Below are 27,774 nucleotides of genomic sequence, written 5' to 3'. Positions count from 1 at the left end.
TGTGTAATATGAAACCTTTACTGCAGTTCTCCGACAAAAAGCAAAAATTCATGTTGAGAAAGAAGAAACACTTGTACTGCCAACCTTGAAGAAAACAACCAGGATATCCAAAGATGTGGAGCAAGAACAGGAGATCATATCACTGAAGAAAGTGCCTTCAGTCCCCTTTGAAGATCAGCCAGCGCCACCAAAGAAACCTCCTCCGAAAATTACGAAGCATACAATCCATGACTTTGAAGAGAGAGTGTATGAAGAAGTTGAAGTAACAGTATATGAAAGGTATGAGGCAGAGCAAATCGACAAGACAGATAAAATCAGCCAGATACCTGATGGAGCTAAAATAAAGACACCTAAAGAGGTTGAAACAAAAGACTCAACTGAGGACAAATGGTCTCGGAAGACCATCCCCAGAGATGAAAAAGAAGAGGACAAAATGACTTTAAAGAAAACTCCTAAGGGTGTGAAAGAAGAGGAACCAACAGACCCCAGTTTAGCCCTAAAGAAAGTATCCAGATTGCCATCAGATGAAAAAGGAGAAGAAACTGTGAAGTTAAAACCGTTCCAAAAATCTCCTAAAGCAGGAACTGTTGAGCCAGAGAAGGACAAGTACAAAGATAAGGAATCTGGGGCTTTCAAAAGAGGTGAGAGACCATCAAGAGATGAAGACATCAAAGAACCTGCTGATCGTAAGAAAGCTGATAGAGTTCTTAGTGCTAAAGAAGAGTCACAGGCAGTCAAATTAAAACCAGTGACCAAAGTTCCTGAAGATGAACAAGTCCAGGATTCGGACAAACCACTGACAAAGGTGAAAAGGATTACAACACAGGAGCAAGAGAAGGAAGATGTTAAATTGAAGCCATTTTCAAAGTCACCTAAAGCTGACACTGAAGCTGTGAAGCCTGAGAAGGAGCCTGATAAGAAGAAAGAGGCTCAAAAAACTCTTCAACAAAAGCCAAGTCCTCCAAAGACAGCACCCATAAAGAAAATGGAAAAGAGTCCTAAAGAGGAAGAGCCAGTACAGTTAAAAAAGGTTGAGCAGGTGCCAAGAGAACAAGAGGACAAAGAAAAAGATAAACCCTCAAAGCATGAAGAGACACTTAAGAAAATGGTAGAACTGAAAAAGACTCCTTCACCTAAGGTTGAAAGACCAAAGCCAAAAGAAATAGAAAAAATTACTATGGAGAGGAAGCCCAGTGCGGAAAGGACCAAAAAGCTACCCAAAGAAGTTTCACCAAAAGATTCATTTGAAGGTGTTACCCTCAAAAAAGTTCCAAAGAAATCACCACAAGAGGAAACTGATGGAGCACCACTGAAGAAGGTGCCGGCAATGAAAGAGCTTTCCCCTAAAGCTGTACAGTTACGAAAGATCTCGACTCAGCTGGAGGAGGAAGTATTTGAGGAGGAGCCAGATGTTGAGGAGGAATCTGACAGTGAAGGTTGGGGATGGGAACTTGCCCCTCGTGATAGTCCTGGATCCACAGAAGATTTGGGAGAGGAAGGTGATGCACTTGGAATGCCAAGACGAGGTGAGATGAAGGCTGGAGCGAATCACCATTGAAGAAAAGTCCTTAACCCCAAATAATCTCCACCCATTTTCATCTGAATGTTTTCATTTTCTACATGTTAATGTTTTTCATAAATTCGTATTGTTTCTTCATGTCCATCATCTTCATCAGAAAAAGTATTTCATCCTAAATAATCTTCATCCATTTCCGTCTTAATGTTTTTATGTTCTATGTGTTGTTTGTCATCATGTTGTGTTGTTTATCAATGTCAGTCTCCATGTTTCTATTAATTGTCTGTCAATCCATGTAAAAAGCACATGTTTGGCATGCTGTTTTTCCACATGGTGTTTGACATTGTGTATTATATACCCATCTACCATCATCCATTGTTAATTTGTTTCCATCATCACCTGTCTTTATTTATCTCTCCATATTGTATGTACAATTCTGAGCAAAATATTTATAAGGGATTTGAATGTGATCTGTCTTTACGGTATAGTCATTTTAAATATCTTAAACAGATGGAAAGCCAGCAGAAGAAGCAGGCACAGGCAGAGGTAGAGGTAGAGGCCTCAAAGGTAAGACTGGTTACATCCATGTGAAAATAATAACTTTTTTAGAGTGCAGCGTCAGCACACTCTACTCTCAATGCTCTCACTGTAACTTATTTTGAATAGTTATATAATAACCAACATTTTGCACTGTTCGAACTTTAAAACGGGCAGAATGATTCAACTTAAATTGCTTGTCAACAGCTTTTTAATATAATTTATACTTTTTAAACTATTAACCTTTTTGTCCTCCCCAAAGCCTCCATCCACTTCAATGGGATGTCTTCAACATTATAAACTTCCCATAATTCAGCAATGTCATCCAACATTCTATCCACTGTCAACACTTGCTTTTGATACAAATCAGCTACTATGACCACTTTTCTAACAAGTTAGACAAAACTTAGTCTATAACCAGGTTTCCGTCCAACCTTTTTATGCGAGTGAAGTACATGTCGGATAAAAAATGTCACAACAGGCCTGATGAAAAAGCAAATTTGTCGCTACCTCCCAAATGTTGACAAAACAAAATACGTTAGACAAGGTGGGATCCTTTTGTGTCGGTAAAATGAATTCTGTGAGAAATGGCGGTGGAACTATTTTATCGAACCAGGGTCTGTAATGACACCTCTAGCACTGAGATGCAGTATCTTAGACCGCTGTGCCACTCGGGAGCCCCCCCCAAGTGCAGTGATAATGCAAATGTCTCTGTTAACACGCATTTATCATGTATTATCTTGAATAACAAGCACCTATCAACACATACAAACTCCCTGTTTTATAAAGGGTACTATCTCACTGCTATTTCTCTGATAGTCCCTAGCCTGATTCTACTTCACTAGCATACATTTTTCAACACAAGCCAGAAGCATCTAAAAATGTAAACTTCTAAACTTCTTCAACTACCATGAAATGCTGTACCTACGCACTCACATTATCTATTAGGAAAAATATTTTTCTAGTTTAACACTGTAAGTGTTACAAATGTATTAGTTTGAACATTTGAACACTTTTAAAGTTGCGCTATGCAGAAATCGCTCCTCCATTTCTTGGTTGCTAAAACTCTTAATTGTTTGCCTAATGTCAGTTTATGTGACAAAATAAGATAGTATAGTGTAGAGAATCATTGTACCATCTAAACCACCGTGAAATATAGTCTCCATAACCAAAAATAATGTTGCTGTGTCAGCTGTTTCAAGCTGGTGTACAAAACCAAAAGTAAAAGATGCAAAAACAAAACTTAGGAACGGGAAGCATTGAAATAGTGCACATAGAACAGATCTACAGCTTCTTAGACTTGCTTTCAAGTAGAATGATAGATCTATAACTCACATTTCTATGTGAATTTGGTCAGTTCGCCCAAAACATTGCATATCGACATTTTAACTGATGTAAACAGGCTAAACATCTGATTTGTGTAATTGTGTCTGAATTGTAGCAGGCAAAACCCCATCCCCTGGTGAAGGCAGGGGTAGAGGACTGAAACCCGGTGGTGGAGGAGACAAACCACCCGATGCTAATCCTTTCGGATTCCAGCTTAAGGCAGTTCCACTGAAGTTCACGAAACCGCTCAAAGACATAGTGTTACAAGAAGGTGACGCTGTTGGTGCTTCTGCTACGTTTGAGTGTGAGGTTTCACCTTCTACTGCAGTAACCACATGGATGAAAGATGACAGCAACCTAAGAGAGAGTCCAAAACACAAATTCACCTCTGATGGCAAAGATCGCAGACTAGCCATTATTGACGTACAACTTTCTGATACTGGAGAATATACCTGTGTGGCCAAGCTGGGCAACAAGGAAAAGACAACAACCGCTAAACTCATTGTTGAAGGTATTTCAGATAATTATGAATTTATGTATTTATAAGAATCTTATTTTTTTAACAAGATCATGTAAACCACTGAAAAGTTGATCACAATTAATTTACAGCTAATGTAGCTTAAATAAAAAGGTTTTACTTAATGTTTTGTTTTATATTGTTTTATAAAAATGTCTACCGTATAACTACACAATTTTATGGAAAGTACTCGCTTTTGATAAAGTATTCCTTAATCTATGTAGCTTCTATGTCAGATTTAAGTTGCACTGATTATTACATGTATGTATTATTGATATGGGTTGATGCATTTTACCTTTACATTTTGATGCAAATAACTTGTATGTAAATAACGATCTCATACTAACCCAATACTTACGCATTCAGAACTGCCCGTGAAGTGGGTGAAGGAGCTGGATGAGGAGACGTCAGTCCTAAAGGGGCAGCCTATGTACCTGACCTGTGAGTTGAACAAGGAGAGAGAAGTGACCTGGATGAAGAGTGGTAAGATCCTCAAAGTAATCCCTGGAAAGGTGGCCATCAACGTCATTGGAATGCAGCAAGCCGTTACGATCCAGAACACGGGCGATGACGACGCTGGAATCTACGCATGCGAGTGTGAACTCATCAGGACCAAAACAACTGTCAAAATCATTGGTTTGTAGATAATTCCCTAAATAAACTGTTGACACCTACCAACGATATAAATATAGTCAATCTATTCATCTATGTATGAAAACTGATTACATCTTAATTTTACAGAAATTATCAGAGACTGGTTGGTGAAACCATTGAGAGATCAGCATGTGAAACCCAAGGCCACTGCCACTTTCAAGTGTGAGCTCTTCAAAGAAACCCCCAACTGGAAGTTTTTCAAAGGCAACGATGAGATTACTAATGATCCTACTGACAAGACTGAGGTCAAGAAAGAAGGAAAAGTCCTGACTCTCACAATAAAGAATGCACAGCCCGACGATATTGGAGAATATGCCATGGAAGTTGAAGGCCACAGATACACAGCTAAACTGACTCTTGGAGGTTGGTTGCACAATCACACATATCTTGTATGTTGTTGAATCAAAGAAGGCTACCTACATGAAATGAATGCTTATTATATACTTTTTATATTTTTACAGAACGTGAAGCTCAGATCTTGAAGCCTCTCTCCAGTTGTGAGGTGGTCGAGAAAGAAGATGTTACCTTTGAAACGGAGATATCTGAAGAGGATGTGCCTGGAGAATGGAAACATAGAGGGCAGGTCTTAACAAGATCACCGGTAAGACTTGTCTTATGATTTGACTGAAATATTTCCCCAGACATTAACCGTAACCTAAACTTTCAGAAAAACTGTTTTAAATGTTGAACAGTCTTCGATATCTGTTGAACTTGTTTGTTTTATTTGCATCTTCAGACATGTGAGATCAAAATGGAGGGCAAGAAACGTTTCCTCACTTTGAAAAGTGTTCCACTGGACGCGTCTGGTGAAGTGTCTTATACAGCTCTGAATGCTGTCACTAGTGCTGTGCTCACAGTCAAGGGTAAGCAGTTGTTCCAAGAGCAAATTATGTATGTATGTATCGATGATGTTATGCATGTATTGATAAAGAGATAATTATTTGTATCTCCCAGAACTGGAAATGGACTTCACAGTCCCCTTGAAGGACGTGTCTGTACCTGAAAAGAAACAGGCTATGTTTGAGTGTACTATCACAAAGGATGTGCCTAAAGTCATGTGGTTTAAGGGTTCTGACACCATTGGTACATCAGACAAAAAATATGAAATAATCGATGATGGAAAAAAACACATGTTGGTCATAAACAATTGTGAGTTTGATGATGAGGGAATTTACAGTATTGAAGCCTCGGGCAAAAAGTCAACCGCTACACTCACTGTGGAGGGTAAGTGTGGAACCATTGTTATTAGATTTGACGTCCTTTGAGTGGTTTTCGTTTGCTATCATCAAAAGTTGTTCCCTGTGATTCATTAATTAATTTCCTAGTTGGAATTTCTTTTAACTAAGTCCAATATGCACTCATCTAACATATAGGTATCAGGCTCAAATTTGAATTGCCACTTCAGGACCAAACTGAGAAGGAAGGTAACACTGCTCGGTTTGAGCTTGAGCTCTCTCATGAGAATGTACCTGTGACATGGTACAAAAATGAAACCAAACTCCATGTGAGCCGAACCGTGCTCATCTATAGTCGTGGAAAGAAACATACACTAGAAATCAAGGAGTTGACTCTAGATGATATCTGCCAGATTAAGGCAGAGGCTAAAGGAATTCCCTCAATGGCAAACCTGACGGTGATAGGTAACCCCTGCTTTGTTCCTTTATTTATTGTTTGTTTCTTTGTTGTGATTGAAATCCTTGAACTCATTTAAGGATTTGCACCATGCTACATTACATAAATGCAGAATACAAAACACATATCCTCCTGATGACTTTTCCATGTTCCAGAGGGTGATGCATACTTCGTAGTGAAGTTGCAGGATTATACTGCAGTCGAGAAAGACGAGGTAACTCTGGACTGTGAACTCAGCAAAGATGTCCCCGTCATGTGGTACCATAATGAGACTGAAATTAAGGCCTCTAAAATGGTAACCATAAGTGCTGAAGCGAATCGAAGAGTGTTGTCCATTAAGAAAGTGGATGACAGAGATAAGGGACAATACATATGTGATTGTGGAACGGACAAAACCATGGCAAATATTAACATCGAGGGTAAGCAATTACAAATGTTTGTCATAGAACAAACATTTATTTTGAGAACATTCGTGCGTTTTTTCTTGTAATTGTATTGTTCTCAATCCTGAATTGCAGCTCGAGATATAAAGATAACTCGCCCAATGTATGGCGTTGAGGTCTTTGATGGCGAGACCGCTCGTTTTGAGGTAGAAATCTCTGAAGACGATGTCCATGGCCAGTGGAAACTGAACGGAGAAGTCCTTACTCAATCCCCTGTATGTTAAATAGACCAAATCATTCTCACTGTTTTACCATTCTACCACTCATCAATTACGTGATCATTCATTCACATCCATTACGTTGTCTTGAAATATTATAATGAAACAGTCTATAGCATTCTCCTTCCTCCCTTTCATCTTCATCCAATCTGGACAATTTTCCACATTAATTTTACCACTACTTACAGGACATTGAAATCATAGAGGACGGTGCAAAGCACACGTTGATATTGTACAACCTCAAGGCCCCCTTGTCAGGGGAGATTGGATTTACAGCTGCCAATGCTAAATGTGTTGCTAATCTGAAAGTGAAAGGTGAGATTAAAAAGAAACATTTGGTTGGTGATCTAATCTGATAATGTAAATGTAAATACTTTCAGTGGTGGTATTCTACGCATTACCACGATGCCACATTGTCTCTGTTTCCTTCTGAATTACAGAGAGTCCTATTACATTTGTCACACCTTTGAGTGATGTGCAAGTGTATGAAAAAGATGAGGCCAGATTTGAGTGTGAGGTGTCAAGAGAACCTAAGAGCTTCCGTTGGTTCAAGGGATCTCATGAGTTGACAGCTGATGATAAGTTTGAAATTACCCATGAGGGAAAAAGACACACTCTGGTGGTCAAATCTGCCGCATATGAGGATGAAGCTAAGTACATATTTGAGGCAGAGGACAAGAGAACCACTGGCAAACTAGTTATCCAAGGTAACCTGAAGATATTTTTTGTGCTTCCTGTTTAAATCCTGATTCAATTCATTACAAGTGATTGAAATTGATCTTCTCACGATGATGATGATTTAATTTCTTATGAATTGAATGTCTTATCAGGAATTCGCCTTGAGTTTGTCAAGCCCATTAAGGATGTCACTGTCAAGGAGCGTGAGACGGCAGAGTTCAGTATTGAACTCTCACATGACAACATCCAGGTCACCTGGTACAAGAATGGTGTGCGTTTGCATCCCAGCAAAGTTGTGCACATGTCAGACGATGGCAAGATGCACAAATTGACCTTCAATGAGGTGTCCATTGATGACACATCCATGATCAAAGTAGAAGCCATGGGCAAAAGCTCAGAGGCCATGCTCACAGTCCTCGGTTAGTATACCGTTAAAATCCTTGAAACGTTGTTTGCGAAACAGGTGAGTTACCGTTGACGAAAGTGAAATATCACACACACAACTCATCATGGTTTCTTTTTCATCAACAGAGGGAAAGCCTTACTTCACGACAAAACTGCACGACTACTCAGTCACTGAGAAGGATGAACTGACAATGGTTTGTGAACTGAGCAAGCCCAATGCAGAGGTGAAATGGTTCAAAGGTGGCCAGCAAATCACTCCCTCCAAGAATGTGGCCATCAAAGCCGATGGAAAGAGGCGTATGCTGATCATTAAGAAGACAGAGAAAGCCGACATTGGAGAATACACCTGTGATTGTGATTCGGATAAAACTACGGCCAAGCTCAACATTGAAGGTATCCTTTAGTGATTTTAGCTCAGAATTTGAGGGATGCAGTGTCTTTTCTTTCATTCATACAAACACTTGTCTTTGTGTTTGTTCTACAGAGCGTGACATTAAGTTTGTCAGGCCCCTGTACAGCGTGGAAGTCACAGAAACTGAAATTGCCAAGTTTGAGACTGAGATCTCTGAGGAGGAAGTACATGGTCACTGGAAACTCAAGGGAGAGGCCCTTCATCAGTCTGCTGTAAGAAAATATCCACATTATTATTACTGCATTATTGGACGTTCCTTACTACATTTCATAGTGGCTGAGAAAAAATATCACTTGATGATCACTTAGTGACTGTTTGTGTATTATCTTTCAAGGACTGTGAGATTAAGGAGGAGGGTACAAGGCATGTGCTGATCCTGTACAACGTTCGCATGGATCAGGCCGGAGAAGTTGACTTCCAGGCTGCCAATGCTAAATCCAATGCTCAGCTTAGAGTTAAAGGTGAGAATGATTTAATACACTCACACATTTATCTGACAATTAGATAAACACTGATTTGTTAATGCCACACATTGGAAGATATGCATACCATCAAGTGGGCCACCAACAAAAACATTTAAGTATCCAATAACGTTTGTTTAAATTGCCCTTAGGAGTACATTTAATCAGAAATGTGTTTATGGTGGGTTTGAATGATACATTGTCCCAACTGTTTGTTGAATAAGGAAACCCCAGAGCTTTCAGATGAGGATGTAAGCAGGCATTTACAGCCCCTTTTAAGTAGGTGTCAAAAGTTTGTTTTACAAGGGAGGACTAAGGGAGAATTCCAACAGTTTGATTGACAGGGACAGATTGCCTAGTCGATGGTTTGGCAGGGCGTGGGCTAATGGCCAATCAGGTGTTGTGGCTATTTTAGAAGCCACATGCCTTATCTAGAGTGCGCTGTTAGTGATTGGCAGAGCTAATGTACAACCTGCCTTATTTCAAAGTTTTCTGCTGACCATATAGATCTCAAGGAAACTAGGTATGCAAATGAGAAAGGCCCCCCCAATGACAAGTCTCTCTGCGTTACTCCTAGCAGTTTTCCTGGATGTTTACAGGGCTCCAGAGCAGTGGCCGGCCATCATGGGATCTTCAAAAATGAGGGTTAGCAGTTAAGGATTTACTGGTTTCTCTTGGGATTTTGGAATGACTAATGATGTCTTCTCCTCAATCTAAAGCGCGAGTTATCGGCCTGCTGCGGCCTCTCAAGGATGTTACTGTTACTGCTGGGGAGACCGCCACTTTCGACTGTGAACTGTCATATGAAGGAATTGCTGTGGAATGGTTCCTAGGGGGTGCAAAGTTGGAGCCAAGTGACAGAGTAAGTGTTTATACCATCTTAAACACTGACAACACCTCAAGTAATTGATATGGAAACATGCCAAGACTTTGAACTGTACTTATAAACAACAGTTTTTCCATATGATTGACAAATATGCTGCTGCGTTTTCCTTTCTGTTTTCCATGAGTTTGCCTACAACTCCAGCACCTGCGGAAGTACCTGGATGTGTGCATGTTCTTCAGCTTTTGACAAATAAATGTTGTCACGGAATTTACTACCTGAATTATCACCTATTCTCATACCCCAAATACTTTAAGTGTTTTAACATGATCCCAACTATCTCCTATGTTTACCTTAATTTCTATTCCAAATGTTTGTTTAATTGAAATGGCTCTTTCCTGTTGCATTATTTACTTTTATACATTTTGTTTTACTTTTCGTGCATGTGCAACCTACATGCTTTCTGCATATATGGACCTGTGAGGATCAGGATTCCAGTTGGGGATTTGATCTGTGTTTTGCGATAACGCAGGAGGGCTTTTCTGCCCTGCAAGCGTTCTTCTAGTTATTTTTAACCGCTTCAAGTGTGTGCGTCCAATGGCAGGTGGCTTGAAGAGCTATTACACACTATAACTTTAAAATCTGAAATGTGTGATGTTAGGCCTGTACATATCTAATTATTTAATTCCATCCTGTGGGTTTGACGTGCGAAACGCTATATGATAGGTAGATTTACGATGTTGTGTAGCCTGGTTTTCTCTTCAGTTACAATCAGTTATATAAACTCAGCAAAAAAATAAATGTCCCTTTTTCAGGACCCTGTCTTTTAAAGGTAATTCGTAGAAATCCAAATAACACAGATCTTCATTGTAAAGGGTTTAAACACGGTTTCCCATGCTTGTTCAATGAACCATAAACGGACAGCTGATCGTCCTCACAGTGGCAGACCACGTGTAAAAACACCTGCACAGGATCGGTACATCCGGACATTACACCTGCGGGACATGTACAGGATGGCAACAACCAGGAACACACAATCCCTCCATCAGTGCTCAGACTGTCCGCAATAGGCTGAGAGAGGCTGGACTGAGGGCTTGTAGGCCTGTTGTACGGCCTGTTGGCAGGTCCTCACCAGACATCACCGGCAACAATGTTGTCTATGGGCACAAGCCCACCGTCGCTGGACCAGACATGACTGACAAAAAGTGTTCTTCACTGATGAGTTGCAGTTTTGTCTCATTAGGGGTGATGGTCGGATTTGCATTTATCGTCGAGGGAATGAGTGTTACACCGAGGCCTGTACTCTGGAGTGGGATTGATTTGGAGGTGGAGGGTCCGTCATTGTCTGGGGCGGTGTGTCACAGCATCCTCGGACTGAGCTTGTTTTCATTGCAGGCAATCTCAATCCCGCGTTACAGGGAAGACATCCTCCTCCCTCATGTGGTACCCTTCCTGCAGGGTTGTTGTTTTAAAGTGTCCGTTTAAAGTTGTTTGAAATCTCTTGTGTGCAAAATAATATACAGTCAACCTTGCAATAGATACAGCTAAATAACTGCTTGATAATTTGCCAAAGGCCTGTGAATGAACAGCTATGATCCTCATGTTTTCACACATGTCATTAGGCATGTCATGACTATTTGTAATAGGGAAAAAACTATAGAACCTATGACTGTAAGCGGTAGTTCTATATTGTTTACATTCAAGAGGAAAGTGATGACTTTATACCTACTACAAAGTACTGGGAAAGTTTTGTCTTAGTTAACCACCTCACCCAAGCTTTGGGAAAGTGGAGGAGTCAGATGGCAACAGAAGTTCAAATTGAGCCTAGGGCCCCTTCAGTCCCTTGTCACCAGCTGCTGATGTTCATTCAGTGGAAGAAGTAAATAGGTTGACCACCCATAGCTGTCACTGTCCACATGATTAATCAAACTGCTTGATTTGCACAGGTGGTCACCCGAGCAGAAGGCAAAACTCACACTCTGACTCTAAGAGATGTCAAGATTTCAGAGGATGGGGAAGTTAAACTGACTGCAAAGGATTTCCAGATTGAGGCCAGCCTACATGTGAATGGTAGGTTGCGGTTTGTGGTATTTATTTGTGGTTGTTATAGAGATTCTTGCCCCAACTGCTCTCTTAACCAACATGGAGACCTGTTTTTTTGTGAATTCGATAAGGTTAAACAACAATATAGTCGCAATATTTACTCTGTAAAGCATACTGGACAGATAAATATGGTGCACTATATGGTGCTATATAGACCAGGTTCATAGTAATGCAATGATTCCACTTTACATGAAATGGCCAGAATTGGGAGTATTTACCTTGCATTTACATAGGTAGGCAGAGTATAAATACTGTGTGAGTACACATTGTGACATAGATTCAGATTTCTTTAGAGGCGGCAGGGTAGCCTAGTGGTTAGAGTGTTGGACTAGTAACCGGAAGGTTGTGAGTTCAAACCCCCGAGCTGACAAGGTACAAATCTGTCGTTCTGCCCCTGAACAGGCAGAACAACAGTGTAACCCACTGTCATTGGCCGTCATTGAAAATAAGAATTTGTTCTTAACTGACTTGCCTGGTTAAATAAAGAAAAAATAAAGATGATATTTGTCTCCTTGATGCAAAGCACAGACAACAATATAATGTAGGTGGGTCAGGTGTGAATGGTGTGGGAGCATGATCTACCCAACCAGTCTGAATTAAATGAGAGGCCCATCAGTAAGTAATGATGTGTTAAGTATGAAATGAGAGCCTGTGAGACAGTCATGTATGCTTTTATAACAGGGTGAGGAGAGGTGTTAAGTTTGAATACAAATGTATTAAAAGTATGAATATGTACAGTAATTGCACAAACAACAAACAGGTTGAAGGAATTACATAACGGAATGTAGCTTACACTGTAACGGTACCTGCCTTTGTAACGACCAAGTCAAAAAAATATATGTTTTATATTTATTCTAAAGAGGGACCATAACAATAATAATAGTTGGTGGTACTAATAGAATTTGATCAAATGAGTTTGTTGGTTTCCTAAGCTGTTATGATATGTAAAGGACAAGTCATCATGTGTAATTCATGTGTGAACTCACAGAGCCACCAGTTGAGTTCAGCAAACCTCTGGAGGACCAGACAGTTGAGGAAGAGGCTACTGCTACTTTGGAGTGTGAAGTCTCCAGAGAAAATGCTGAGGTCACGTGGTTCCAGGACGGACAGGAGATACGCAAAACTAAGAAATATGACATTGTTGCCGATGGCCGCAAGAGAAGACTAATCATCCATGGCTGCACTCTTGATGATTCAAAAACATATACCTGCGACGCCTCAGAATTCAAAACCTCTTGCTTCCTTAACGTTGAACGTAAGTAAAGTATAGATAATTATATTGTTTGTTTGTTAAAGTATAAATGAAAAACCTTTTGATATTGTTAAGACTAGACTTTTGTGAATTTGGCATACTAGTGTGTTAATACTATGACTTGTGTTCTTACAGCTCCACATGTGGAGTTCTCTACGCCACTCCATGATGTTGAGGTCAAAGAAAAGGACTCTGCCAGATTTGAATGTGAAGTATCTCGCGAAAATGTCAAGGTATTGATTCCTGACCCTTCACCCCCTACCTCCCAACCCCCACACAACACATGCACACACCTCTTGTTTTCAAATGCACATTCAAACACACCTTCTTATTTGTATAACAATATAATATAGTTGCATGTGGAGTTACAAAACATGATATTGAGACTGAGACTTGGTTGTGTTTCCTGTCTTCCACTGTTTTTCAACCTTTTACACTGCTGTTGCATTTTACTCCCTTAATTGTTTCCTTCATAGTCTGGATCAGTACATCTTAACATTATTGTACCGTCATTGTAATGTCCTCTGTTTCTGGAAACAGGTCCGTTGGTTGAAGGACAGCAGTGAAATCAGAAAGGGAAAGAAATATGAAATAATTGCCAAAGGTCGCCAACACATCCTCATCATCCACAAATCAGTATTCGATGATGAAGCAGAATATGAATGTGATGCAAAGGTCTCCAAATCCTCCGGCATGCTTACAGTCATTGGTGAGTCTGGCATACTTTCTCTGCCTCAAAGGGTGAATCCCAAATGGCACCCTATTCCTTATATAGTGCACTTATTTTGACCAGATCCCTACGTGGGCCCTGGTCAAAAGTAGTACACTATATAGAGAATAGGGTGCCATTTGGGACACAGCAAATAAATTCATTTTAATGTTATATACTATAATCGACTTATCATAATGTATTGACTTAATGGTTATATTGTATTTCCTTTGCAGAGGAAGAGGCTAGGTTCACCAGGAACCTGTCTAACGTGGAGGGAACAGAAACAGACAGCGTGAAGATGATTTGTGAAGTGTCAAAGGCCGAAGCTGATGTCATATGGTATAAAGGAGACCAGGAACTTCCAGAGGGAGGAAGATACGATCAAATCGTAGATGGCAGGAAGAGGATACTCATCATTCAGGATCTCAAAACAGATGATGCTGGAGAGTACCATTGCAAATTGTCTAGCTCACAGACAACTGGAAACCTGAAAATAAATGGTAATGAAATCAGACATGAGCTCTGTTTAATTTAGTCAGTTAAAGATCTTTGTCCGGTGGAGAAATTAAATATCCTGGGTAGGGGCTCCACACTGACAGTACTATTATGAAAACCAAATCAAGGGATGCAGATAAAAGTATTTGTGGAAAATGAGAGCATATACACTAATCTGTTTTTGTTCTTCCAGAACTGGCTGCTGAGTTTATCGCCAAGCCTCAGAGTCAGGAGGTGGTTGAGGGAGAAAAGGCTGAGTTTGTTTGCTCAGTCTCTAAAGACACATTCATTGTCAAATGGATGAAGGATAATCAGGAGCTAGAAAAGGGGGACAAGTACGACATTGTCTGTGATGGCAAGAGAAGAATACTTGTTATCAAGAACTCTGAACCCAAGGATGAGGGAGCCTATGTTGCCCTTATTGGTACCACCAGAGCTACAGCTGACCTGCTTGTTCTTGGTATGTCATCAATATGTTTGTTTTCTTTTCTATTTCAACCTCTCCAACATGTATGTGTACAGTATGTGTCTTTCGGAGTGGTTGCGATAAAGTACATTTTCCGTTTAACCTCCATGTACAGTACAATTGGACAATAAAGTAATATTCTTCTAAGATTTTCTTAGAGGCAACCTTGGGGAAATTATTAATTCGACCTACTAACTTGTGTTTCTTTCACTTTGATTTCCACAGAAAAACTCAGGATCATTACACCGATCAAAGATACAGAAGCTAAAGAGGGACAAGAGATGGTCTTCAACTGTGAGGTGAACTCTGAGGGAGCAAAAGCTAAGTGGCTGAAGAACGATGAGACCATGTTTGAGAGCAGCAAGTTCGTCATGATCCAGAAAGACAACGTGTTCTCTCTGAGGATCAAGGATGCTGAGAAGTCAGATGAAGGGAACTATACTATTACATTGACAAACCACCGTGGTGAACATGCCAAGAGCTCTGGCAAACTTACTGTAAAAGGTGAACACATTTTTGTTATCAATTTGACCAATGGCTAATTTGATGTAGTAGTATGTCTTATTTTTGTTTGAATTGAGCTACATGACTAACTGATTTCTTTGTTTTGTCAACAGAGGAGAGTCTGAAGATCATTGTACCTCTTGAGGACTGTGACACACAGGAAAAGAAGACTGTTAGCTTCTCTTGCAAGGTCAACAGGCAGAAGGTTACTCTGAAATGGATGAAGGCTGGTCAGGAGATCACACTCAGCAAACGCATCCTCTACAGGGTGGACCAATACAAGCACACACTGACCATCAAGGACTGTACTCTCGCTGATGAGGGTGAATACACCGTCATGGCTGGTGATGACAAATCTACAGCTGAGATGATCATCAGCGAAGCCCCCACTGACTTCTCCGCACAACTCAAAGACCAGACCATCACTGAGTTTGAGGATGCTGAGTTCACCTGCAAACTCACCAAGGAGAAGGCTGAGGTGAAATGGTACAGGAATGGACGTGAGATCAGAGAGGGACCCAGGTAGGAAAACCTTTAGACTGCTATGAGGCACGGTCACTGTCGCTTTATTGACACTGAAACTAAATCTTAAAAGCTAATTTGCCCCTAAGGGCCACCCCAGGATTTTCATTAAATACAGAAAAGTGTATTGTAACATTATCCGTTTGTTTTTTTGCAAGGTACATCTTTGAAAAAGAGGGCAAGACCTGCAGGCTGCGTATCAAGGAGTGCAGACCAGATGATGAGTGTGAATATTCTTGTGGCGTCGATGAAAGGAGATCACATGCCCAACTCTTTGTTGAAGGCAAGCCTCTTGAATTCATTCTATGATTCTGTTTGTGTGAGTCCATTTTTCTAACCGTTCTGTATGAATTCATGTTTCACAAATTCAATTTCTTGTGTAATCTTTATTCCAGAGACCGCAGTTGAGATTGTCAGACCACCTCAGGATGTGTTTGAGCCTCCAGGCTCTGATATTGTGTTTGAGGTGGAGCTCAACAAAGACAGAGTTGAGGTCAAATGGTTGAGGAACAACATGACCATTGTCCAGGGTGACAAGTACCAGATGATGAGCGAGGGCAAGATCCACAGACTCCAGGTGTGTGAGATCAGGCCTCGTGACCAGGGAGAGTACAGAATCATCGCCAAAGACAAGGATGCCAGAGCCAAGCTGGAACTGGCAGGTATGTCATCATAGGCTTCATATCCTCTCCGATTCCACAATAAATCAATCGTTTTATTATTTGATCTTATAATTGTTTATTCCTCTACAGCTAAGCCAAATATCAAGACTATGGATCAGAGCTTAGTAACAGACGCTGGAAAGCCCATCGTCATGTTCGTGCCCTACAGCGCGTATCCTAAAGCTGAGGCTGAGTGGTTCTATGATAACGTCAGCCTGCCCAAGGACAACATCCACACCGTTGGGGACAGCACAGAGTACAGGCTGAAGGACCCTAAGAAGTCCGATCAGGGACGTTACAAGGTTATCATCAAGAACAAACACGGACAGGGAGAGGCATTCATTAATCTGGATGTCATTGGTAAGTTGCCTTTCAATCCACTCTGGTATTTGAATGGATAACGGGAAAGGACATTTTTCTTGGAATTTGTTGTTGTTCATATGGATTCCATTTATTCATGTATTTTTGCCTCCCACAGATGTCCCTGGACCCGTGAAGAGCCTTCACGTGGTTGACACCGCCGACGGTGAGGTCAGCCTGGTCTGGGAAGAGCCAGAGAGCGATGGTGGCAGCAAGATCATTACATACGTGGTGGAGAGGCGTGATGTCAAGCGCAAGACATGGACTCTTGCAACTGACCGCTCTGACGCTCCAGAATACACTGTGACCGGACTCCAGAGGGAATCCATGTACTTATTCCGTGTTTGTGCTCGCAACAGAGTGGGTAGTGGACCAAATGTTGAGACAGAGAAACCTGGTGTTTATGCCAAGAACAAGTTTGGTAAGCAAACTATTTGATATTGTAATAATCACCTCGTGCAGTATCATTATTCAAACGTAACTGGTTCCAACAATGAACTGCCGACCAGAAAAGTGAATTACAACCTGGCTTTATATTTCAGATGTGCCTGATGCTCCTCAGGATGTGAGTGTTGGAAACGTGAGTAAGTTTGGTGCCACAGTCTCTTGGGAAAAACCAGTGTCTGATGGAGGGTCTGAGATCACATCCTACATCATTGAGTCCCGTGACAGGACCTCTGTGAAGTGGGCTGTGGCAATGATCAGTAAAGCAACAGATCGCAGCGCAATCATCAATGACGTCATTGAGAACAAGGAATACATCTTTCGTGTCAAGGCTGAAAACAAGGCTGGCATTGGCAAACCAAGTGCTGCTACCAATCCGGTTAAGATCATGGACCCCATTGGTAAGTTATTTCAGTTCTGAAAGTTGCTGAAATGTTATTAATGAAATACATGAACTGTTTTAACATACAAACATGTTTGTTTTTGTTATTCCAGAGAGGCCAAGCCCACCACAGAACCTGGTACCCTCAGAGCAGAACAAGAACTCAGTCCAGCTGACATGGGAGATCCCATTGAAGAATGGAGGCAGCACGATCACTGGCTACATCATTGAGAGATGTGAGGACGAAACAGACCATTGGCTCAGATGCAACGCCAGGCTCTGCCAGGATCTCACCTACAAGGTATTTATCCTATAAGATGAAAAGCTCCTAAATGGTTTCTTGGAGATTTCATATAATATTTGCAGTATAATTATCATACATTTTGTGTTGTATTCTGACTTGAATGCAAGTCTCCCATTGACATCAATTTACTAAATTGTCTAAATGTATGCTTAAATTGCTTACACGTATCTCAACTCAGAATACTGCTCTTCCATATTTTCCTCAGATATCTGGCCTGAAATATGGCAAAAAATACAACTACAGGGTGATGGCTGAGAATGCAGCTGGAGTGTCTGACCCATCCAACACACTGGGACCCATGCTGGCTGATGATACACATGGTACATTTGGTTCTCTTTTCACTAACCTTGAAGACATACATCATTTTAAATGTTGTGCATTTGTCATAACAATGGTCATTATTTTCTATCTTCAGTTGGCCCCACAATGGACCTGAGTGGATTCAAGGATGGCCTGGAGGTCATTGTTCCTTATCCCCTTACTATCCGTGTCCCTATCTCTGGATATCCCACACCAAACGCAAAGTGGAGCTTCGCTGATAAGGAACTCACTGCTGGTGAACGTGTGTCCATGATTACAAAGAGTACCTACGTAGAACTGACCATCACTCCAAGTGTGCGTCCAGACAGAGGTGTATACACTCTTACTCTGGAGAATGATATTACCAGTTGCTCCGGAGAGATTGAAGTCAACGTTATCGGTAAGTGACGTGATGAGCTTTGTGGTGAAACACAACATACTGTATCTTGATATTGTCAACTGCAATTCTTTCTTTTCCCTTCATATCCCTCTTTTTTCAATTTTTTTAGCATCCCCAAGTGCACCAAAAGACTTCAAGGTTGCTGAGGTGACCAGACAGCATGTGCACCTGATGTGGGAGGCGCCAGAGCATGATGGAGGAAGCCCTCTGACTGGCTACCAGATTGAGAAACGTGACGTATCCCGCAAGACCTGGGTCAAGGTATGGATGAACATAAGTCTTTAAACCACACAGCAATACACATGTGAAATTACTTACTTTTCCAGTTGGGACATAAGGCTGGAACAATCTTTGGTAGTCTATCTTTGGCCACAGCTTATACCTTTTTAAACATGAAATAAGATTATTATAAATGTAATAACACATGCCACTAACTGTCTTTCCCCAGGTGATCACTGGTGTTCAAGACCAGGAGTTCACTGTCACTGATGTCGTTGAGGGTAAAGAGTATCTGTTCAGGGTTACTGCCTGCAACAAGTGTGGCCCAGGAGAGCCTGCCTACATTGACGAGCCAGTCAATGTGTCCTCCCCTGCCAGTAAGTAGTACAATGCCTATGCTGTGCACTCAATCCATTGTTTTGACGTCTCAATAATTGACATAAGAGTCATTTGAATTCAAACTTTTCTCAGTTATTGACATTATTTATCTGTTATTTTACCAGGTAAGTTGACTGAGAACACATTCTCTAATTGCAGCAACAACCTGGGGAATAGTTACAGGGGAGAGGAGGGGGATGAATGAGCCAATTGTAAACTGGGGATTATTAGGTGACCGTGATGGTTTGAGGGCCAGATTGGGAATTTAGCCAGGACACCAGGGTTAACACCCCTACTCTTACAATAAGTGCCATGGGATCTTTAATGACCTCAGAGTCAGGACACCCGTTTTAATGTCCCACCCAAGGCAGTGTCCCCAATCACTGCCATTGGGACATTTTTTTAGACCAGAGGAAATCCTATTGGCCCTCCAACACCACTTCCAGCAGCATCTGGTCTCCCATCCAGGAACTGACCAGGACCAACCCTGCTTAGCTTCAGAAGCAAACCAGCAGTGGTATGCAGGGTGGTATGCTGCTGGCAAATTACATACCTGTAATTTGAGTTCTAGCGGTTCACAATCATTGACAGGCCTGTCATTTGAATTAGACCTGTTCTGAATCATTGACATGTTTGTCATTTGAATTAGAACTAATCTGAATCATTGACAGGCCTGTCATTTGAATTAGAACTCTTCTGAATCATTGACAGGCCTGTCATTTGAATTAGAACTCTTCTGAATCATTGACAAGTCTGTCATTTGAATTAGAACTCTTCTGAATCATTGACAAGTCTGTCATTTGAATTAGAACTCTTCTGAATCATTGACATGCCTGTCTTTTGAATTAGAACTCTTCTGAATCATTGACAAGTCTGTCATTTGAATTAGAACTCTTCTGAATCATTGACATGCCTGTCTTTTGAATTAGAACTCTTCTGAATCATTGACATGCCTGTCTTTTGAATTATAACTCTTCTGAATCATTGACATGCCTGTCTTTTGAATTCAAGCCGTGCCAGACCCACCTGAGAACCTGAAATGGAGGGACAAGTCAGCTTCTGGCATCTTCCTGACCTGGGAACCACCCAAGTGGGACGGCGGCACTGGAATCAAGGGCTACAACATAGAAAGGTGCCAGCGTGGCACAGACAAGTGGGAGTCCTGCGGAGATCAGGTCCCTGAGTTGAAGTAAGTAGAACCAGAGAAAAAATCTCTAAGACATTTTTGTTTTGTTTTGAAAGGCTAACTTACTTCTCTTAGATTGCAAGTGACTGGTCTCATTGAGGGACAGTGGTACGCCTACCGCGTGAAGGCCTTGAACAGACTGGGTGCCAGCAAACCCTGCAAGGCTACAGATGAGATTTTGGCTGTTGATCCTAAAGGTATGTTTTGCGTAAATGCTCCATGTCTGTATATGTAACATCTTGCATAGTGGCTGAAATTGGTTTCTGTATCATCAGTATAACACATTTTCTGTATAATCTCACAGACCCCCCAGAGATTCTTCTGGATGTCAAATGTCTTGCTGGACTGACCGCCAAAGCTGGCTCTAAGATTGAGCTTCCAGCTGATGTTCTTGGAAAGCCCGTACCTAAAGTGAAATGGACCAAGGGTGACATGGTTCTGAAGGGTGACGATAGAGTTTCTATTGATGACAAGCCTGGTCACTCCGTTGTTACTATCAGCAAGACAACAAGAGAGGACACAGCTACCTACATCATTGAAGCACACAACAGCTGTGGCCGTGCTACTGCAACCGTTGACGTCAACATTCTAGGTATCATATTTTGTCACCTTTATTTGTGAGGAAACATTTGTTTAAAAGTGTGTTCTTTAATGTTCTGACATTGTTTTCTATTTGTCTTGAACAGATAAGCCTGGTCCTCCAGCTGCATTTGATATCTCTGAGATCACCAACAAGTCCTGTTTCCTGGCCTGGAACCCTCCCAGAGATGACGGAGGTGCAAAGGTCACTAACTACATAGTGGAGAGCAGAGCCGCAGAAAGCGAGATCTGGCACAAGCTTTCCTCCACTGTCAAAGAGACCAACTTCAAGGCCCTCAACCTGACAGCTTTCAAGGAATACATCTTCAGAGTGTTTGCTGAGAACCAGTTTGGTATTGGTGTGCCAGCGGAACATATGCCAATCATTGCCAGATATGCCTTTGGTATGTTAAGTTTATGTTTGTATTTAGTCAAAGCAATATCATTGTATTTCCTTTAGAGCATTATTTTGTTTTCTGGCTTGTTGCTAAAATTGTCTGTAACTGTTGTTTTCAGATTCTCCTGGTGCGCCAACTAAGCTGGAGCCTTCTGATATTGTTAAAGATGGCCTGACTCTGAATTGGTATGAGCCTGAAGAGGATGGTGGTAGTCCTATCACTGGGTACTGGGTTGAGAGGTTTGAACCAGACCAGAACAGATGGATCAGATGCAACAAGATCCCAATCAGAGACACAACATTCAAGTAAGACGTTAGAATACATTTAGTTAATAAACATTTTCGTCATTGAAGGCAGTAATGACAGTGTTGATTTAATTTCTGGTTGTAGCTATTCATTTGATGGTGGTGTTGATTTTGTGATTGTTCCTGATTTGCAGAGTCAAAGGACTACCCACAAGGAAGAAGTATAAGTTCAGAGTCTTGGCTGAGAATCTCGCCGGACCTGGAAAACCAAGCAAGGAAACTGACCAGATCTTGGTCAAGGATCCTATTGGTAATACATCCAACATACACTATATTACCAAAAGTATGTGGACACATCTCATTCCAAAATCATGGGCATTAATATGGAGTTGGCCCCACCTTTGCTGCTAAACAGCCTCCATTCTTCTGGGAAGGCTAGATGTTGGAACACTGCTGCGGGAACTTGCTTCCATTCAGCCACAAGAGCATTAGTGAGGTTGGGCACCGATGTTAGGCAATTAGGCCTGGCTCGCAGTCGGCATTCCAATTCATCCCTAAGGTGTTTGATGGGGTTGAGGTCAGGGCTCTGTGCACTCCAGTACTTCCACACCGATCTCAACAAACCATTTCTGTATGGACCTTTCTTTGTGCACAGGGTCATTGTCATGCTGAAACAGGAAAGGTCCTTCCCCAAACTGTTTCCACAAAGCTGGAAGCACAGGATCGTCTAGAATGTCATTGTATGCTGTAGCATTAAGACTTTCCTTCACTGGAACTAAGAGGCCTAGCCCGAACCATGAAAAACAGACCATTATTACTCAGCCACCAAATGTTACAGTTGGCACTATGCATTGGGGTAGGTAGCGTTCTCCTGGCATCCTCCAAACCCAGATTCGTCCGTCGGACTGCCAAATGGTGAGGCATGATTCATTTCTCCAGAGAACGCATTTCCACTGCTCCAGTGTCCAATGGCGGCAAGCTTTACACCACTCCAGCCAAATCTGGGCATTGCGCATGATGATGTTAGGCTTGCGTGCAGCTGCTCGACCATGGAAACCCATTTCATGAAGCTCCCAACGAACAGTTATTGTGCTGATGTTGCTTCCAGAGGCAGTGTGGACCTCGGAAGTGAGTGTTGCAACCAAGGACAGACAATTTTTACGCACTACGTGCTTCAGCATTCGGCGGTCCTGTTCTGTGAGCCTGTCTGACCTACCACTTCGCGGCTGAGCTACTCCTTGACGCTTCCACTTCACAATAACAACACTTTAGTGCTCAGCGTCCCGCTAGCGGGACAAATTCCGGTGAAACTGGAGGGTGCACAATTCAAATAAATAATCATACAAATTATGGATATTAAACATTTAGGTAGATATAAGTATCTTATATCGGTTGAAAGCTTAAATTATTGTTAATCTAACTGCACTGTCCAATTTACAGTAGCTATTACAGCGAAAACATGCCATGCGATTGTTTGAGGATGGCGCCCCACATCAAAATATTTTTCCACCGGCACAGGTTTCATAAATTCACAAATAGCGATTAAATATTCACTTACTTTTTGAAAATCTTCCTTTGATTTGTCATCCAAAGGGTCCCAGCTATAACATGTAGTGTTGTTTTGTTAGGTAAAATCCTTCTTTATATCCCAAAAAGTCGGAGCCATCGATTTGAGTAATCCACTCATTCAACATGCAGAGAAAGGAATCCGAAAATCTACCCCTAAACCTTGTTTCAACAAGTCAACATACGTTTTGATTTACTCCTCAGGTACCCTAAAATGTAATCAAACTATAATATTTCTTACGGAAAGAAGTATGTTCAAAAGGAAACCGATTTTAGCAGATGTCCTGTCTTCATAGTGCGAGCAAACACGAATATCCAAGTCTGTGTCCCTCTACTAAAACTGATATTTCTTATTTGTTTTGGAAGTTACAAGCCTGAAACCTTGAACATAGACTGATGACACCCTGTGGAAGCCATAGGAATTGCATCCTGGGAGCTAATTTCCAGTATGCCCTTATACTTGACATTGTAAGACCATGGTTTCTCAAAAAAAGAAAAAATCTGGTTGGTTTTCCTTTGGATTTTCTCCTACCATATCTATTTTGTTATATTCTCCTACATTATGTTAACATTTCTAAAAAAACGTCAAAGTGTTTTCTTTTCAATGGTACTAATTATATGCATATCCTGGCTTCAGGGCCTGAGTAACAGGCAGTTTACTTTGGGCACGTCATTCAGGCGGAAATTGAGAGAAAAAGGGCCTTGCCCTAAGAAGTTTTTAACCGGGGCAGCTCTAGCAGGGCAGCAATTTTACGAACTGACTTGTTGGAAAGGTGGCATCCTATGACGGTGCCACATTGAAAGTCACAGCTCTTCAGTAAGGCCATTCTACTTCTAATGTTTGTCTATGGAGATTGCATGGCTGAAATAGCCAAATCCACTAATTGGAAGGTGTGTCCACATACTTTTATATATATATATTGTATTTAATCAACAGACCATTAATCATTTATGCAATGTAATGTTGTTAACCAAAACAACATGTCTTATTTTCCTACAGATCCTCCATGGGCTCCTGGTAAGCCAACCGTCAAAGACGTGGCCAAGACCTCTGCCTTCCTACAGTGGACCAAGCCTGAGCATGACGGTGGTGCCAAGATCGAGGGCTACATCATTGAGCTCCTGAAGAGTGGAACTGAGCAGTGGGTTCGTGTTTCAGAAGGAATCAATATCCTGGAGCACTTCCTGAGAGGCCTGATGGATAGACAGGAGTACTCCTTCAGGGTCATTGCAGTCAATATCGCTGGGGAGAGTGAGCCCAGCGAGCCTAGCGATCCAGTTCTGTGCAAGGAGAGACTCAGTAAGTAGCTGACTGCGTTCCAAATGGCACCCTATTCCCTTTAACGTTATGGTCACAAGTAGTATACTATATAGGGAATAGGGTGTCATTTGTGACACACAGACTGAGATCATTTCCATCTGAAGCGGTTCAGTGTGTCATGGTTGGTTGACTGAGTAGATGGTTGATGATGACGCATTCATTTTCCAGATCCTCCTACACCCCCACGCTGGTTGGATGTCATCAACATTTCCAGTAACAGTGCTGAGCTGAAGTGGACAGTACCAGAGAAGGATGGTGGTTCACCCATCACCAACTACATTGTTGAGAAGAGGGATGTCAGGCGTAAGGGCTGGCAGGCAGTGGACACTACTGTGAAGGAGCTGAAGTACACGGTCACTCCACTGAATGAGGGCTCCCTCTATGTGTTCCGTGTGGCTGCTGAGAATGCTGTTGGACCCAGTGAATTCTGTGAACTGGAAGACTCCATTATGGCTAAAGATACTTTCAGTAAGATCATAGTTACTGTTTATAGTGTTACTGTATGTAACTGGTGTTCACTTACAACATGCAAAGGTTGCTAAGTCCATTTCTAAGTACTGTTTCCTATTTTCAGCTACCCCTGGACCACCATATAATCTTTCTGTCCATGGAGTGTCAAAGAGACATGTTGACTTGCAGTGGGACGCCCCCAAGAATGATGGTGGCAAACCAGTTCTGAGGTAAACTTTGGTCAACTCTAGTGTTATAGGAGTGTCATAGAGTGTACTTTTGTCATATAAGCATGTTTATAACATTTGGGAATATTTGATTCTATTAGATACTCAATTGAAAAGAAGGAGAAACTGGGTACCCGCTGGGTGAAGTGTGGTAAGACCTCAGGTGCTGACTGCAAGTACAGAGTTACAGATGTCATTGAAGGAACCGAGGTTCAGTTCCTGGTTCGTGCTGAGAATGAAGCCGGTGTTGGACACCCTAGTGAACCAACAGAAATCATTGCTATTGAAGATCCAACAGGTGGGTTTTTTTCTGTTTTTAAAGTAAAAACACTGTGTTTTATGGCTAAATTTGTTTTACTTGCATGAGTGATTTATAATTGATCATCTATTTACCAACGAAGAAACCCACATCTGCAATGTTATAATACTTGGCTTTGTATTGTTTTTTATAGGTGTACCCTCTCCTCCAATTGAGCTTCACATCACTGAAGCCAGCAGAGACCATTTGTGTATTGCTTGGAGACCACCAGAGAGAACTGGTGGCAGCCCTGTAACTGGCTACCATATCGAGCTCTGTGAGGCTGGTACTGAGAAGTGGATGAGAATCAACTCTCGCCCAATCAAGGAGCTCAAATACAAAACAGAGGAGGGCATCATCCCAGAGAAACAATACGTCCTGAGAGTCCGTGCCATAAACTCTGTTGGAGTTAGTGAGCCATCTGATATCTCTGAGAAGGTCTATGCCAAGGACTCTGACTGTAAGTAAACCTTCAATAATGTATATTTCCATTTCCAGAGATATATTATATACTGATATCTGATTATACTATATTTTTCCCTCCTGAAGGCATCCCAATCCTTGAGTTCCAGACTAAGGACATTGTGATTATTGAGGGAGAGAAGTGGCATCTCCCCATCCCATTCAGAGCAGTGCCCAAACCCAAGATCACCTGGCACAAAGACGGAAAGGAGCTGAAGGACGATGAAAGAATGACCTTCAGACAGGAGTACCTCTCCTGCCACCTGGAGATCGAGAGCTGTCTGCATGCAGACGCCGGCCAGTACAAGGTCACACTGGAGAACTCCTTGGGAACTAGCAGCGGAACAATCAATGTTAAAGTTGTTGGTACGTTTGTGTCAAAATAAAATAATATTATTACTTCCATATTCCATGGTGTCCCTAATAGTGTAATCATTACATTTGACATAAATACTCTATTTGGTTGAAAATATTAGAAATATGATTTACTAGCACCAGCATACTACAACTATCAAGATCAAATCTTCATATCCATGTTTGTTTTGACAGGCCTGCCCGGTCCCTGCAAAGACATTGTTGCCAGTGAAATCACCAAGAGCTCTTGCAAGGTTTCCTGGGATCCTCCCAACTATGATGGTGGCAGCCCTGTTCTCCACTATGTGCTACAGCGCAGAGAGGCAGGCCGGAGGACCTATGTCAACATGATGGCTGGAGAGAACAAAGTCAGCTGGCCCGTCAAGGATCTGATCCCCAATGGAGAGTACTACTTCCGGGTCAAAGCTGTCAACAAGATTGGTGGTGGGGAGTACCTTGAGCTCCGCAACCCCGTGATCGCAGAGGATCAGAAGCGTGAGTGAAATATTTATTTTGTGTCCAAGAAACACCTTAAATGAAAACCAATTCGAAGTTGATGATTATATTTTCCAAGACAACATTTCTAAAGAGTTGTATTGGATTTATTAAGTGTTCCTTGTTCAATATTTCAGAGCGCCCTGACCCTCCATTAGATGTTGAGACCCACAACCCTACTTCTAAGACTATCACCCTCACATGGAAACCACCTATGTATGATGGGGGCTGCAAGATTATGGGCTACGTTCTGGAGATGATGATGAAGGGTGATGAGAACTTCACAAGATGCAACGACTTCCTTGTGCCTGTGCTGTCCTACACAGTGAGGAATCTCAGGGAGGGAAAACAATACCAGTTCCGTGTACGAGCTGAGAATGCTGCCGGAGTCAGCGACCCATCACGCAGCACACCAATGGTGAAGGCTTCTGATTCTGTTGGTAAGGAAGGATACATTTTATTCAAACCGTTACAATTCAAAACAATGATACGATTTTTCAGACAGGTCATTTGTCATTTCTAAATGTGGTTGTTTTCTTTTCAGAAACACCCAAGGTGTTCCTCAGTGGAAGTCTGCAGTCCGGTATGAGCATTAAGAGAGGTGCTGAGATCAGACTGGACGCCAACATCTCTGGATCCCCATACCCTCAAATCACATGGTATAGGAACGACGTGGTCATCAGACCTGAAGCCATGAAGAAGAGACCAGAGAAACCCATAGTTAAGAAGAAGGAGGTGAAGAAGGAGGAAAAGAAGGAAGTGAAGGAAGGAGAAAAGAAGGAAGTCAAGGAGGGAGAGGTTGAGGCTCCAGCTGCAGAGCCTGCCCATGAAGAGCCTGAGGAGGAACTCCCTGACTACCCAACCCTCCAGGAACGTCTCACCATCCATGACAAGAAGAGGGGAGAATCCTCTTGCATTGTCAGGGACACCATCAGGGGTGACCATGGCGTGTACACTATCAAGGTCGAGAACGACCATGGTATTGCCTCTGCAACTTGTGAAGTCAATGTGCTAGGTGAGATATAATATTTTATTAATATTTTTTTTTACATTAATTTATTGGTGTTG

The 27,774-nt window shown here is 41.8% G+C and overlaps 1 protein-coding gene across 1 annotated transcript in view; it reads left to right on the top strand.

The window, feature by feature from the left end:
• Positions 1-27,774, top strand: part of LOC110520307 (titin) — a 176,057-nt gene that overhangs the window by 73,578 nt on the left and 74,705 nt on the right. Inside the window, exons 101-151 of the mRNA XM_090230595.1 lie at positions 27-1,526; positions 2,027-2,083; positions 3,495-3,890; positions 4,263-4,532; positions 4,638-4,913; positions 5,012-5,151; positions 5,287-5,413; positions 5,505-5,774; positions 5,924-6,190; positions 6,338-6,601; positions 6,701-6,840; positions 7,032-7,158; positions 7,284-7,550; positions 7,674-7,940; positions 8,053-8,319; positions 8,411-8,550; positions 8,673-8,799; positions 9,519-9,661; positions 11,569-11,692; positions 12,714-12,980; positions 13,113-13,210; positions 13,518-13,686; positions 13,923-14,189; positions 14,378-14,644; positions 14,876-15,154; positions 15,268-15,676; positions 15,835-15,959; positions 16,072-16,338; positions 16,429-16,698; positions 16,817-17,119; positions 17,241-17,543; positions 17,638-17,825; positions 18,034-18,148; positions 18,244-18,528; positions 18,638-18,789; positions 18,977-19,124; positions 20,137-20,314; positions 20,387-20,508; positions 20,616-20,903; positions 20,998-21,294; positions 21,407-21,593; positions 21,728-21,843; positions 24,100-24,399; positions 24,589-24,888; positions 24,995-25,100; positions 25,199-25,395; positions 25,550-25,855; positions 25,945-26,223; positions 26,407-26,706; positions 26,844-27,146; positions 27,251-27,721. Coding sequence (XP_090086721.1) covers positions 27-1,526; positions 2,027-2,083; positions 3,495-3,890; positions 4,263-4,532; positions 4,638-4,913; positions 5,012-5,151; positions 5,287-5,413; positions 5,505-5,774; positions 5,924-6,190; positions 6,338-6,601; positions 6,701-6,840; positions 7,032-7,158; positions 7,284-7,550; positions 7,674-7,940; positions 8,053-8,319; positions 8,411-8,550; positions 8,673-8,799; positions 9,519-9,661; positions 11,569-11,692; positions 12,714-12,980; positions 13,113-13,210; positions 13,518-13,686; positions 13,923-14,189; positions 14,378-14,644; positions 14,876-15,154; positions 15,268-15,676; positions 15,835-15,959; positions 16,072-16,338; positions 16,429-16,698; positions 16,817-17,119; positions 17,241-17,543; positions 17,638-17,825; positions 18,034-18,148; positions 18,244-18,528; positions 18,638-18,789; positions 18,977-19,124; positions 20,137-20,314; positions 20,387-20,508; positions 20,616-20,903; positions 20,998-21,294; positions 21,407-21,593; positions 21,728-21,843; positions 24,100-24,399; positions 24,589-24,888; positions 24,995-25,100; positions 25,199-25,395; positions 25,550-25,855; positions 25,945-26,223; positions 26,407-26,706; positions 26,844-27,146; positions 27,251-27,721 — 12,831 coding nt within the window. The remainder of the gene's footprint in view (positions 1-26; positions 1,527-2,026; positions 2,084-3,494; positions 3,891-4,262; positions 4,533-4,637; positions 4,914-5,011; positions 5,152-5,286; positions 5,414-5,504; positions 5,775-5,923; positions 6,191-6,337; positions 6,602-6,700; positions 6,841-7,031; positions 7,159-7,283; positions 7,551-7,673; positions 7,941-8,052; positions 8,320-8,410; positions 8,551-8,672; positions 8,800-9,518; positions 9,662-11,568; positions 11,693-12,713; positions 12,981-13,112; positions 13,211-13,517; positions 13,687-13,922; positions 14,190-14,377; positions 14,645-14,875; positions 15,155-15,267; positions 15,677-15,834; positions 15,960-16,071; positions 16,339-16,428; positions 16,699-16,816; positions 17,120-17,240; positions 17,544-17,637; positions 17,826-18,033; positions 18,149-18,243; positions 18,529-18,637; positions 18,790-18,976; positions 19,125-20,136; positions 20,315-20,386; positions 20,509-20,615; positions 20,904-20,997; positions 21,295-21,406; positions 21,594-21,727; positions 21,844-24,099; positions 24,400-24,588; positions 24,889-24,994; positions 25,101-25,198; positions 25,396-25,549; positions 25,856-25,944; positions 26,224-26,406; positions 26,707-26,843; positions 27,147-27,250; positions 27,722-27,774) is intronic.

This window comes from Oncorhynchus mykiss, chromosome 3 (assembly GCF_057628025.1).
Source record: "Oncorhynchus mykiss isolate SJ-2025 chromosome 3, ASM5762802v1, whole genome shotgun sequence".
Classification (NCBI taxonomy): Eukaryota; Metazoa; Chordata; class Actinopteri; order Salmoniformes; family Salmonidae; genus Oncorhynchus; species Oncorhynchus mykiss.
The sequence above is the reverse complement of the archived record's forward strand: the minus strand, read 5'-3'. Positions and strand labels throughout refer to the sequence as shown.